The sequence below is a fragment of the Eucalyptus grandis genome, chromosome 9 (assembly GCF_016545825.1).
Source record: "Eucalyptus grandis isolate ANBG69807.140 chromosome 9, ASM1654582v1, whole genome shotgun sequence".
Classification (NCBI taxonomy): Eukaryota; Viridiplantae; Streptophyta; class Magnoliopsida; order Myrtales; family Myrtaceae; genus Eucalyptus; species Eucalyptus grandis.
In genome coordinates, this window is record NC_052620.1 from 6,434,307 (window position 1) to 6,446,612 (window position 12,306).

At 40.4% G+C, this 12,306-nt stretch overlaps 1 protein-coding gene across 1 annotated transcript; it reads left to right on the forward strand.

Moving 5' to 3' along the window:
- Nucleotides 1-2,917: 2,917 nt before the first annotated feature.
- LOC104420192 (systemin receptor SR160-like) lies at nt 2,918-5,923 on the forward strand. The gene is made up of 2 exons (XM_010032083.2): nt 2,918-2,983; nt 3,234-5,923. The coding sequence occupies exons 1-2, from the start codon at nt 2,918-2,920 to the stop codon at nt 5,718-5,720; spliced, it is 2,553 nt and encodes an 850-aa protein (XP_010030385.2). The 3' UTR covers nt 5,721-5,923.
- Nucleotides 5,924-12,306: the final 6,383 nt, after the last annotated feature.

The window sequence follows — 12,306 nt, forward strand, 5'->3', positions numbered from 1 at the left end:
ACCGAATTAACTCAATTAGCAAAATATGAAAATTTTAAAATTGCATTAGCACAAGTACAATAAATTTAAGAAAAAATTAGTAATTTTACCTCAATCAAGAGTATCGAGTTGGGAATACCCAATGTTAGCAATTTGATGGCCTATATTAATTGTGGCGTGTAAAGCCCCATGGCACCGAAGAAGAGTCCCAATTAAAATGTCATCATCGCTACACAATCGGTTGGAATATTGGACATTCCCCTTATGCGAAATTAGACGTGACTGATTGCATGACTCACTTGGAGAGAGAGAGGAGGAGGAGGCGGCGGCGGCGGCGGCGGCAATAGTGGTGGTGTGGGTGCCGGTGGTTGGAGGTGTGCCAATAGTAATTTAAGACGTCGGCCAAGCGGGGATGGGCTGGTGGGGACTTCTATACATACAATTGTTGATTCCAGAGGGAAAAGAGGGGGGCAGGGGAAAGGAGGATAAAAAGGGGTGAAGGAAAAGCACGACTTTCTTTACTTAAGTGGACTTGAGCTATGTTACAGCAGCACATCATTTGAAAAAATCACATAGGGTTGACTTTTACTTCTTCATCAAGTGGTTCTAATGGCGATTAAGGAACTGAGTAGTACGTGTGAATTAAGCCAACAACATTTAGTTTTTTTAAAATATCAACCGTATTAAAATCTATCAAAATAGGCCATATCCCATATTTGATGATATGAGTTGTTATATAGATTCAATTTTATTTAACAAATAGGTGACAAATTAATTTAGAATAATAAGGCATAAGTTAATACAGGTATTAAATGAGTTCACAATTTACTTAGACCCGGCCTATTTCAATGACACAATTTACTTAGACTTTCATTCTCTCCCACCTGACTCAATCTTGCGCTAACTGACTCCATGCTTTCACCTTAATTTAAGTATAAGTTTCCTACCTTAGATAAAATATAAAAGTGTCTTAACAATACAGGTTGAGTCAAGTATTGATTGGATTGGATACGAATCAGTAAATTTGTTTTTATATGAAAATTGATCAATTTGGATTGGAATATTTTTTCACTCGACCCATCTATTTGACAGGTGTAAGTGTACTCTAAGGGCTATATTTTCCTCTATCTCCGACTTTCTCCAACTAAACCCTTGTTTGGTTAGTTACAAACATTTAAATCACACAAATTCAAAAGATAATCTATTATTCCTACATATGGAGAATGCGTTTATCAATAGATTACACATACATTTTTCATAATGAGGTTTACATTACACATTAAATTTCAGAAATATTACAAGAGATCAAAGCTGATAGATGGAAGCACTGATTATCATAATGTTTCCCATCATTTTTTCACTGTAGCTAAAGTGTTTTTAGCTAAACAAACAAAATGGCATTTTTCGTTACCGTTAATTACAAATGAACAGTTGATCGAAAAGATTTTGCATTCGAGGTGTTATGGACAATACTTCAATTAAATCTATAAAGGAGATATCTCTAGTAAATAAATAGATGATTCAATAATAGAATAAATGCATGTAAGGTACAAAAGAGAAAATACCACATTTAATTTGTGAACCATGACAATTTCGTTAAGCTTAAACATAAACAAACGACCCATCGAAAAGATTTTACATTTAAGGCGACAAGGACAATACTTCAAATTAAATTTCTAAAGGAGGGATCTCTAGCGATTGGACAAATAATTACATAAAAGAATATGACGCATTAAAGATATAAACAACAATACATCACTCATTAGATTACCGGAACGGAGGCAGATGGGAATTGAATTCTCGACAAATCATTGATTAGAACCAAGAAATACAATCAGTTCATGAAGACTAAAAACACTAAGCAAGTAGTAGAAAAGATATATAGATATTTATTTTCGAATCAAATAGCATTACCATAATTAGTTAACCTATTATATTTAAATTTGTAGGCATTACCCCTTAGCAAGCATGGTGCCTTAGACCCCATCAATGACCAAAATCATTGTGACGCGAGAACAAGAAACAACTAGCTCATGCCCAAAAAAAAAAACAAATTCCTTGATTTTTCATGGGAAGGGAATTTTTCAAATTAAAAAATAAAGCTTACCTTATGGGTATTTTTGGACAGCCCGATTTATCCTTTTCTTATTTTTTTAATTTTCAGCAAATATTTTTTGTAAAAAAATGAATAAATGCGGTCCCATTTTTCTGCAAATTTTCCAGATCAAATGCGACAAAATAACCAAATAATGACGACGAAATATGGACCCACTCTCTGTTTCTAACTGCTGGTAAAAAAAAAACAGAAAAAATAATGTTTAGCGGGGTCCAGGCTTTTATTTCTACGTCAGAAAGATGCCACCTGAGGATGCTATTACGATATTACCCTCCGGGGCCTCCGCCTTTTCTCCGCCAGTGCGATGGCAAAAACGGTCATAAAGTTTTAGCGGGAACCGCTAGATTTTACGGCTGGGGTGCCTTAGATTTTTCCACAGGAGATGGTTGACCGTCAAACCTGATCCAACTGTAGATCCCCATCCACGAGAGAGATCGTCATCCTCGTCCTTGCGCCGCGGAGAATCCGACGTGGCCACCCGCAATGGCAAGCGCGTGACGAACACGCGCAAGAAATAGGTTACTATATAAATGCTCAGAAGGAGACAGCAACTCGAATTGATGATATCTTTTCTCAAGTGTATGTTACCTAATAATAGTAGCTCGGATTTAGTTTAAAAAAGCATGATATAACCCAATGATATTACCAGAAAAATGTTAAAATAAAAAAAGCAAATTACACAAATCTCCATAGGCTCTCTAATCTTGTCTAGAAAGAGAATCTCTTTTTTTCTCTAACTCACATTGATTATGATAGATCCGTCTCAACTGATCGGTTTAGTTCATAAGATAAGATATTTGTTTTTATCCTAATCTTATTACGATGCAGGAGTATGAGAGGTTGATAGCGAAGTCCATCATCAAAGATTTAGTGTGCTGCCGAGCAATAGTATATCATAATTACCACATAACCTTTTAGTTCAAATTTTTCAGTGAATAATAACCCATTAAATGGATCATGATTTTAGACACGAGTTCTCTTTTAGTGCTCTCCTCCAAATGAAATATCAGGCTTCTATTGCAAAATTTGGAAAAATAGATATTGAAGTGATGATTGATTGGTGGGCGCCCAAAGTGGAGCTATGGGCAAAAGCAATTAATAAATTAATACGAAATATGTTCACTGGGCAAATTTAAAGCACAATCTCTCTCTCTTGCTATTCCCTCTCGTCTTCCTCTCTCTTCACCGACCTGCTGCTGCTGCTTCGTCGCCGTCGTCGTCCTCTGCAGCGAACGCTGATTCTCAGCAGCTCATCGACTTCAAGAACACTCTCAAAGACCCTTCGCTCCTCCCCACCTGGCTTCCCAACCGGGACCCCTGCGCTTTCACCGGCGTCTCATGCAAGTCCTCCCGCGTGGCCTCCATTGAGCTCGCCAACCTCGGCCTGAGCACAGACTTCCGCTCTGTTTCTTCCCATCTCCTGACTCTGGGGTCCTTGGAGTCTCTGTCTCTGACCGCCGCCAACATCGGCGGCGCTCTGGCCTTCCCGTCCGGATCCAAATGCAGTGCGGTCCTGAGCAGCCTAGATCTATCCGGGAACGCTTTGTCCGGCCCAATCTCGGATATCGCCAGCTTGGGTCCTTGCCAGAACCTCAAAGTCCTCAACTTTTCCGGCAACAACCTCAACAACTCCGGACAAGAAAGCACCACCGGCCTCAAGGGGCTCGAGAGTTTGCAGGTTCTTGACCTTTCCTTCAACGAGATTTCTGGGTCTAATGTCAATGTTTCGTGGGTTTTGTCCGGCGGATGCGGTGCCATGACTCTCCTGTCCCTGAGAGGGAACAAGTTGACTGGGGATGTGGATGTCTCGGGCTGCAATAAGTTGCAGTACTTGGATATATCCCAGAACAAAATCTCCGTGAGCGTGCCTTCCTTCGGAGATTGCTCGGCCTTGGAGCATCTGAATGCGTCCTCCAACAGGTTCTATGGCGATATCGGGCGTGCGCTCTCTGCCTGCTCTCAGCTCAGCTTCTTGAACCTCTCCAAGAACCACTTCTCAGGTTTAATCCCTTCTCTCCCGACCAAGAACTTGCAGTTCCTTTACTTGTCTGCGAACGGATTTCAGGGGGAGATCCCTCCTAGCCTCGCCGATGCTTGTCCAGGTCTTGTCGAGCTCGATCTTTCTCAGAATATTTTGACTGGTGTGATTCCTGCTAGTTTCAGTTCTTGCGATGCACTGCAGTCCATCGACCTGTCTAATAATAACTATACTGGTGAGTTGCCCATGGATTTGTTCATGCAAATGGGCAAGGTGAGGAAGGTGGCTTTGTCATTCAATCACTTTACAGGCGGTCTGCCGGATTCTTTGTCAAATTTGACTTTGTTGGAGACATTGGATCTGAGCTCAACTAATCTCTCTGGGGTGATTCCTAGTGGCTTATGTCAAGATCCTGGGAATAGCTTGAAGGAGCTCTATCTCCAGAATAATGGGTTCACGGGTTCGATCCCACAGGCCCTGAGCAACTGTTCTCAGCTGGTTTCGCTCGATTTGAGCTTCAATTACTTGAGGGGTCAGATTCCGGCGAGTTTGGGCTCTCTGTCTAAGCTTCAGGATTTGATCATTCTGCTGAATGAACTCGATGATGAGATCCCGCAGGAGCTCATGTATATTCAGACGCTAGAGAACTTGCTTCTGGACTTCAATGAGTTAACGGGGGCTATCCCGTCTGGCCAGCGTAACTGCACCAACTTGAATTGGATCTCGCTCTCTAACAACCATCTGAGTGGGGAGATCCCAGGTTGGATTGGGCAGCTCTCGAATCTCGCAATCCTCAAGCTCAGTAACAACTCGTTCTACGGCAGAATACCACCCGAGCTTGGCAATTCTCGCAGCTTAATCTGGTTGGATCTCAACAGCAATTTCCTCAATGGTACCATCCCACCTGAGCTGTTCAAAGAATCGGGCAGCATCGAGGTTAAGCTCAACAACGACAAGAGATATGCGTATATTAAGAATGATGGCAGCAAATGGTGTCACGGAGCCGGGAATTTGCTCGAGTTTGCTGGGATCAGGCCCGACCAATTGACCAGAATTTCCACCAGGAACCCCTGCAACTTCACCAGAGTGTACAAAGGTGTGATCCAACCTACATTCAAAAATAACGGGTCGATGATTCTCCTTGATATCTCGCACAATATGCTGTCGGGCAGCATTCCGAAGGAAATCGGCTCTATGTTCTATCTTTTTATTCTGAACTTGGGCCATAACAATATCTCTGGCCCTATGCCGCCCGAGATCGGGGATTTGCATACTCTCAACATTCTCGACCTATCGAACAATGAACTGGATGGAGGCATCCCAGAGACATGGACCAAGTTATCCTCGCTTACTGAGATCAATTTATCGAATAACCGACTCACGGGGCAGATCCCGGTAAATGGGCAGATAATTACTTTAGCGGCTTCGGGCTTCATGAACAATACTGGACTGTGTGGAATCCCACTTCCGCCATGCAGTTCTGACCAGGGCTCAGGTCCCAATTCCGAGCGCCGGCAGTCAAAACGGAGGCAAGCGTCCCTCGCGGGAAGCGTGGCGATGGGTTTGCTGTTCTCGCTGTTCTGCATTTTCGGGCTGATGTTTGTGGCGATGGAGTTGAGGAGGAGGAGGAGGAGGAGGAGGTGTTAGAAAAATATGGCTTCGAATTGGGTAGAACAATGAAGACGGATATTCATAGTACTCAAGTCGGACTTTAAGGCGTGATATCACTTCCTTTAAAAATTTATTTATCTCCACAACGTTACTAATGGTCACCAGCAAAAATCCTCAAGAATACAACAAAGTCTCGGATGAAAATACTAAATAACAATTCTAGTATTTCTCCAGGTCTCTCTAAAAATAAAAATAAAAATTGGCTGCAGTTTTCAGAAAAAAAAAAAAAAAAAAAAAAAAAAAAAAAAAAAAAAAAAACTTGAAAATGACCATCATTTTCCTTCCGAAAATTGACAAGTATATATATGAAATAATCTTATAACTCTTCGTGAAAATTGCAAAAAAATGAACAAACATGTCCTTTAGAAAATTGTTCGGATAAACAAATGCGACTTTTCGAAAGAAGTCGAAAACTGAACAATTGCAACCCTTCGGGAAAAGTTGCAAATCGAATAAGTAATTTTCCAAAGATTGTCTTGAAAAGACACAAATAAAATTTGGAATAATATATATATATATATATATTAAATAAATAGAATTTCGAATTTTCATTTTTTTAAAATAAAAGGCAACCTTAGAATTTATTAAAAAATTTAAAAAATATATAAAAAATAACAAATGGATTAGTGCTAATTAAAGCGCTAAGTGCGCCAAAATCGCGCACCCGCACGCGAGTATAATGGGGTCTAGCCCCACCCAATAATTTCTTGAGGTACACAAGGAAACCCTTCACTTATAAATTGCGCAACTTCCTCTCACTTTTCCTATGTGGGACAAGAAAAAAAAACACTCAGTTTGTTTCGACAAACAGCAGGAGGAGGAAGAAGAAGGGCGCCGAGCTCCATGCCACATCGAGCTCACGATCGATGCACTTCAAGACAAAGCCAACCGCTTTTCGTAAGACACCGTCGTTGCAGTAATTAATATTATCGTATACAAAATGCGAAGTTATGCGGCAATTTTTTGGACATAACTTGCTTGTCTAATGAAATGCCGTACATAAATAGGCGTGCACGCGGGAAGCATTTTTTCGATAAGACGATGATTCGGCGATTGTTTGAAAATTTTGCTTTTCCCTTTGCTATTATGAGGTCCAAGGTTGCGACCCTTGATCTCTAACTCAATTTAAAAGAAGATGCCGCAAAATCAATAGTCATCTCTCGACGTGCGGTTGCTAAAATTGTTACGTAAATTTTCTTGCATTGTGAAAGGATCTACGTTGTTGAATGTGCGAAATATAGGAAGGTAATCTGACCGAAAAACTCAAATTGAAAAGGCAAACTTCATTCCTCAACAGATGTGATTAGTTTTATTGAAAAGGTTGGCAACAAAACAGAGCCAAAACTAAGGCCAAGACTCCTATTCCTACTCATAATAGACCATTGATGCGCTTCAAGAAAAATCATACCGTTTTAGTGTGAGGCAACTTCCTTATAATGACAGACCCAGAAAAATGAATAAAATTTTATCGACCGTCACACTAATCCACCTTGATACATGGCGAATTATTCTTATTAAGCTATAATATGCACTCGTGGTAAGTAAAATGCAAATACATGCATGCGATGCAATAAATGGTAAAGTTAAGTTAGGGAATGGTCCTCATCAATAAACGATCAAGTTAAGTTAGGGAATGGTCCTCATCACAACCAAAAGCAAGGGCATGACTTTTGTTCTTACTCGTAACAAACTATTGATGCGTTTCAAGACAAAGGCTACCGCTTAAGCGTAAGGCACCTTCATTATATTGACGGACATAGAAAAACAATCGAAAGTCGCCAACCATCGCACTAATTCACCTTGATACACAGCAAATTATTCTTATAGAGATATAATATGCACACTCATGGTAAGTAAATTGCAAATACATGTATGCGATGCAATAAAAAATAAAGTTAAGTTAGAGAATGATCTTCATTACAACCAAAAGTAAGGGGCAGGACTTTTATTCCTACTCGTAATAGACCATTGATACGCTTCAAGGCACAAGCTACCACTTAAGCATAAGGCACTTTCATTGTAATGACAGATCTACAAAAAAAAAACGATCAAAATTTGTCGATCATCGCAGCAATGAACCCTGATGCTCGGGTAATTTTTCTTATTAAGATATCCGTGCACGCTCGCGGTAAGTAAAATGTAAACTCATGCGTGGTGTTAGGACATGGTCATCATCACAACCACCGAACTCACCATCTGCGGAGCTATGTAGTGGTAACAACCGACTGAGAAACTGTCGCAGGTAAAACCACATGAGATGCTGAGGAAAACGAGGAGACCCCACGTTTAATTCGAAGAGACGTGTTTGAATAGTTTGCAAACCTACAAACCTCGGAAATGGAGAAAAATGGTTGGAGAAATTAGTTCAAGCTCGTTTACTTTTTGCTCAAGGAAAATGCCAAATCTTTCGGTTCAGAATTCAGGAGCAGCCGCTGCCGCTTCAAAGGGGAGGGTCCCGACATCTTCGTACTCGGCGTGTGTTCCCCACTTCCTCCGTTTCCGAAAGCATATAGGGTTCGCATGAATAATTGAGAAAATTCACTGCTCTTTTGCCATGGTCTCTCCTGTGGACATTTCAAATCTTGAATCAATGGAAAGCGGAGACAAAATTGCTATCATGTGCAGTAAGAAAGATTGAGAAAACGATGGTGATGGTGATGATGGGGGATGCCTAATGTGCATTCATCTATCTTTCAAGAGGATACGAGTTTGAATTTCGGAAATCATGACGAATTTCATAACAGGTATGTCTATTTTTAAGTAAGGAGAGTTATAATTTGCTAACACACTAATTAGACGCATGCGTTGTTTAATGTTTAAATATTTTCACACTCAATCTTGAAGACTTGGTCTAAGGATAAAACATCGAAATGTGTAATTGGAAGGTAAATAGAGGTTTAGAAAGGTTGAGTTTTAAGCTATAATATCATGTGAAATTTTATAAAACTACCCCAACTATTCTAGAGGCTTATAATAGCAATATAAGATATTTTAACATCCGCTCTCACATGCAAGCTAGCTTATGAGTTGCACATAAAATTTGATTAGTAAGATGGACACACAAGTGAAAAGGATAATACTTGGCTTTGATATCATATAAGATTTTTGTAGGACCATTACCAATAATTCTAAAAACTTAAACTATTAAATGGAGTGAGACTACATATATTTAAAGAGAATATAAGATTCATTGTCAAAGGCGATGAGGAGTAATTATACCTCAAGATTCGATAGTGTGTAATGAGATGGAGACTTTAATGGTGGCAAAAGGACACCCAAATACCAAAACTCGACACCCAATGATACATAAGTGCTAAAACTTCTCAAATGTATATTTAAGTGTCAAAATTGAAAAAAAAAATTGAACATGTAAGTGCCAACAAAGAGAATTTTCAACTAAACAATTAACATGGCTTTTTTTTATGTAAAAATTTTAAATGATGTGACATTTAAAAAAATATCCACATGGCATTTTTATTAAATTTTTTGAAAATCAAATTAAAAACTAAAAAAAAGCTAAAATTTATTTAAAAACAAAATCATAGGAAAAAAAAAAAAAACAAGAAAATGGCATGGCTCATCAATGGGTGCATTCGTTGCTGCCTATTGGTGAAGGGGCCAACAACTATCACCGGCATTAAACGAAGGCCGGTGATCCTTTCCAAGCTCGAGCGAGAACACCCAAATCTAAGGGATGCCGATGACCATCACCCAACAAAGGTGAGGCCTCGTTGACCCTCACCCAAAGTTGGCAAGGCTCACCTAGATCTTAGGTGAAGTGGCAACACCTCTCCCAAATTTGGTGAGCCTTGCCAGCCTTGAGTGAGCACCAACGTCACCCTCGCCTAGGCCTAGTAAAGGTCATCGGCCTTCACCCGAGGTGGTGAAGCCTCATCTTGGCCAAGTGATGGTTGCCAGTCTCAAGAGAGGATTGGCGTCACCCAAATCTGGGCGCTCGAGCTCGAGCCTAGCAAGGTCGCTGGCCTTCACTTGGGGTTGGGCAAGCACTAATCACCTTTGCCGAGGGCCAACCAGTGGTGATGGTCAACCTCCCCCTCCCCCCCCCCCTTCCCCTAGGTGGCGATGGGTAGTGGCGATGGCAGAAGTGAATGACATCATTTTAAGGCTTTTAGTTTGGGGGTAACGTTGAGAATGATGTGGTTTTAGACAAGGTTACTGAGTGGACATTCTGGTGAGTCATGTAGACTATTTTTATTAATAAAATAGCGCAACTTCAAATTTTCATCAAGCCTCATCGAAATTGGCACTTACTTGTCCAATTTTTAAAAAGAAAAAAAATTGACACTTAAGTATATTTTTTGGAAGTTTTGGTACTTATATATCCCTCCACATCAAATTGTGACACTTGGAGTGTTCTTTGTCCATCTTATCTCTCAATATTGTTGATGCAATGCCCTAATTTACTTTAGGGAAAATGACTCTAAACTTCTAATTTGTTCAATGCAATCCTTGAACTTTAGCAAATGTACAACGTTGTCTTTGGACTTTTAATTTATTCAATGTAATCCCTAAAATTTCTGTACATATTTAATTTAGTTGCTAAACTACATGAAAGTTTATGGAACACATTAAACGCTTGAGTTAAAATTCATGGAATCACATTAAATAAATTAAAATCTTAGATATCATATTGCACATTAGTCTAAAATTTAAAGACCATTTATATCATTACATAAAACACCACCACCACTACACCTAGACCCTAGACCAGTTTGATTGAAATGGTCGTGCAAGGATTTGAGCTTGGTGCAGGAATGGGATACCAAAGCAGCACCACTAATGCCACACAAGCACCCCCACCATAGGGTAGTGTAGAACCCTTAACCTTTCATCAAGTCACGAGATTCCGGTACTCATTTTCGCATCGCAACTCATATCTCGTTTACCATCACGTTTTCATCGATGACGACAATTGGGATGTTGACGCACTTTTCACCAAGATTCATATACAAACTAACTGCAGATCTCAAAGATTCGGAGCACACAAGCGCCTGAGATCTCAGCACCCTTCCTCTTCTGCAAGCGAACAGCAAATAAAACCCTTTTTTGGCTTTCACTTTAGGAGCTTCTTTTTTCTCTCTATGAACCTGATTTAAGGAGGATATGAATGTGATGCATGGCCAAAAATGCAAAGACCATCCAAATGCGCGGTTGACCATGGAATTGGGATCCTTTTGCTCTCTCAATGGGCTTTTCTCTCAAAGCCCAAACCCTAGCTACAAAACACCAGGATTGCCTCATTGCCCCCTCTCCCTCCTCCCCTCTCTCTCTCTCTCTCTCTCTCTCTCTCTCTAAAACACCGCACAAAAGATGCACTCATACCCAAATTATTTTTGGGAGGGTGGGGTCGCCCATCTCCTCCTCTCGTGTGCCATTTGTTTTCTCATTCTCATCTTTTCTTCCTTTGTACTTCCACCATATATTATATATTATGCAAAGCTTTTTTAGACCCAAAAAAAGAAGCTTGACCCACCCCTCCCCTCTCCCACCCTACATAACCCACAAACTTAATTATCACCACATTATTATCATTATCATCATTTAAATCCACATATATATGTAGATTTTTTTAATTTGAAACCCCCCCGGAACATTTAGGGAACCCAAACAGCCCCAACAAAAAAAAAAAAAAAAATCTTCCTCCTTATCCTGCCATCCTTATTTTTTTTCTTTTTCCTATTTTTGCTATACTCATCATCTTTATTTCCTTTGCCCTGGTGGGTTTTCTTGCCAATCCAGTGCAAGTTCAATTCTAACTACTCGAAAAGGCGCGGGCCCCGCACCCCCCTCTCCCATTCAAGTGGGGCCCTCCTCCGTCCGTCCTTCCCCGCCAATAATTGCGTGCGCGTGTTGGCGCACGTGTGGTGTTCCGCAGCGGAGCACACCGCCCCATCCCTCCCTTTTCTTCCTTCTCCACATTATACGGTGGCGCCATGGCCATGATTTTAATGCAACTCCACGCGCATGTTAGCCATGAGCAGTTAGGGACAGATCAAAGCGTTTTTGTCCTAGCTGCTGAAGTGACTAGGAACCCTTACAGTGATATTCATGCATGTACATATATGCATATGTGTGTATGCATACGCGGGTAAATTTGGATTCGATTCTTACTCGGTGTAATTTTCAGACGAGAAAACGATATAGACTTACTTCCATGTGTGAAGAACCAGGACTTAGGTAGGTACGATGAGGCTTTCCCTACATGCGTTGGTGTTAGTACATTAAAGTTCGTTCAAGCATTCCTTGGAATTTGCCTTTCCTAAAAGGTGGGACTTTTTCGGATTAATTAGCAGATCCTTCTAGTCTAAGTTTCTTTGTACATCATTGTCCATATGAATCCACTGTCCTCAAAGACGATCCATCATGCATATCACGCAACACCTTGAGGTGGTGGGGTCAGTTCAATTTCATTCTTGGCCATTTCATGCGTGGGCTGAGAAAGATATCAATTGAATGGAATAGCCAAATTGGGTTGTCACATGATGATATATACGTTCCATGTAAGATATAAGTAGTCGTAGTAGGTTTTGATCCTCTCGTG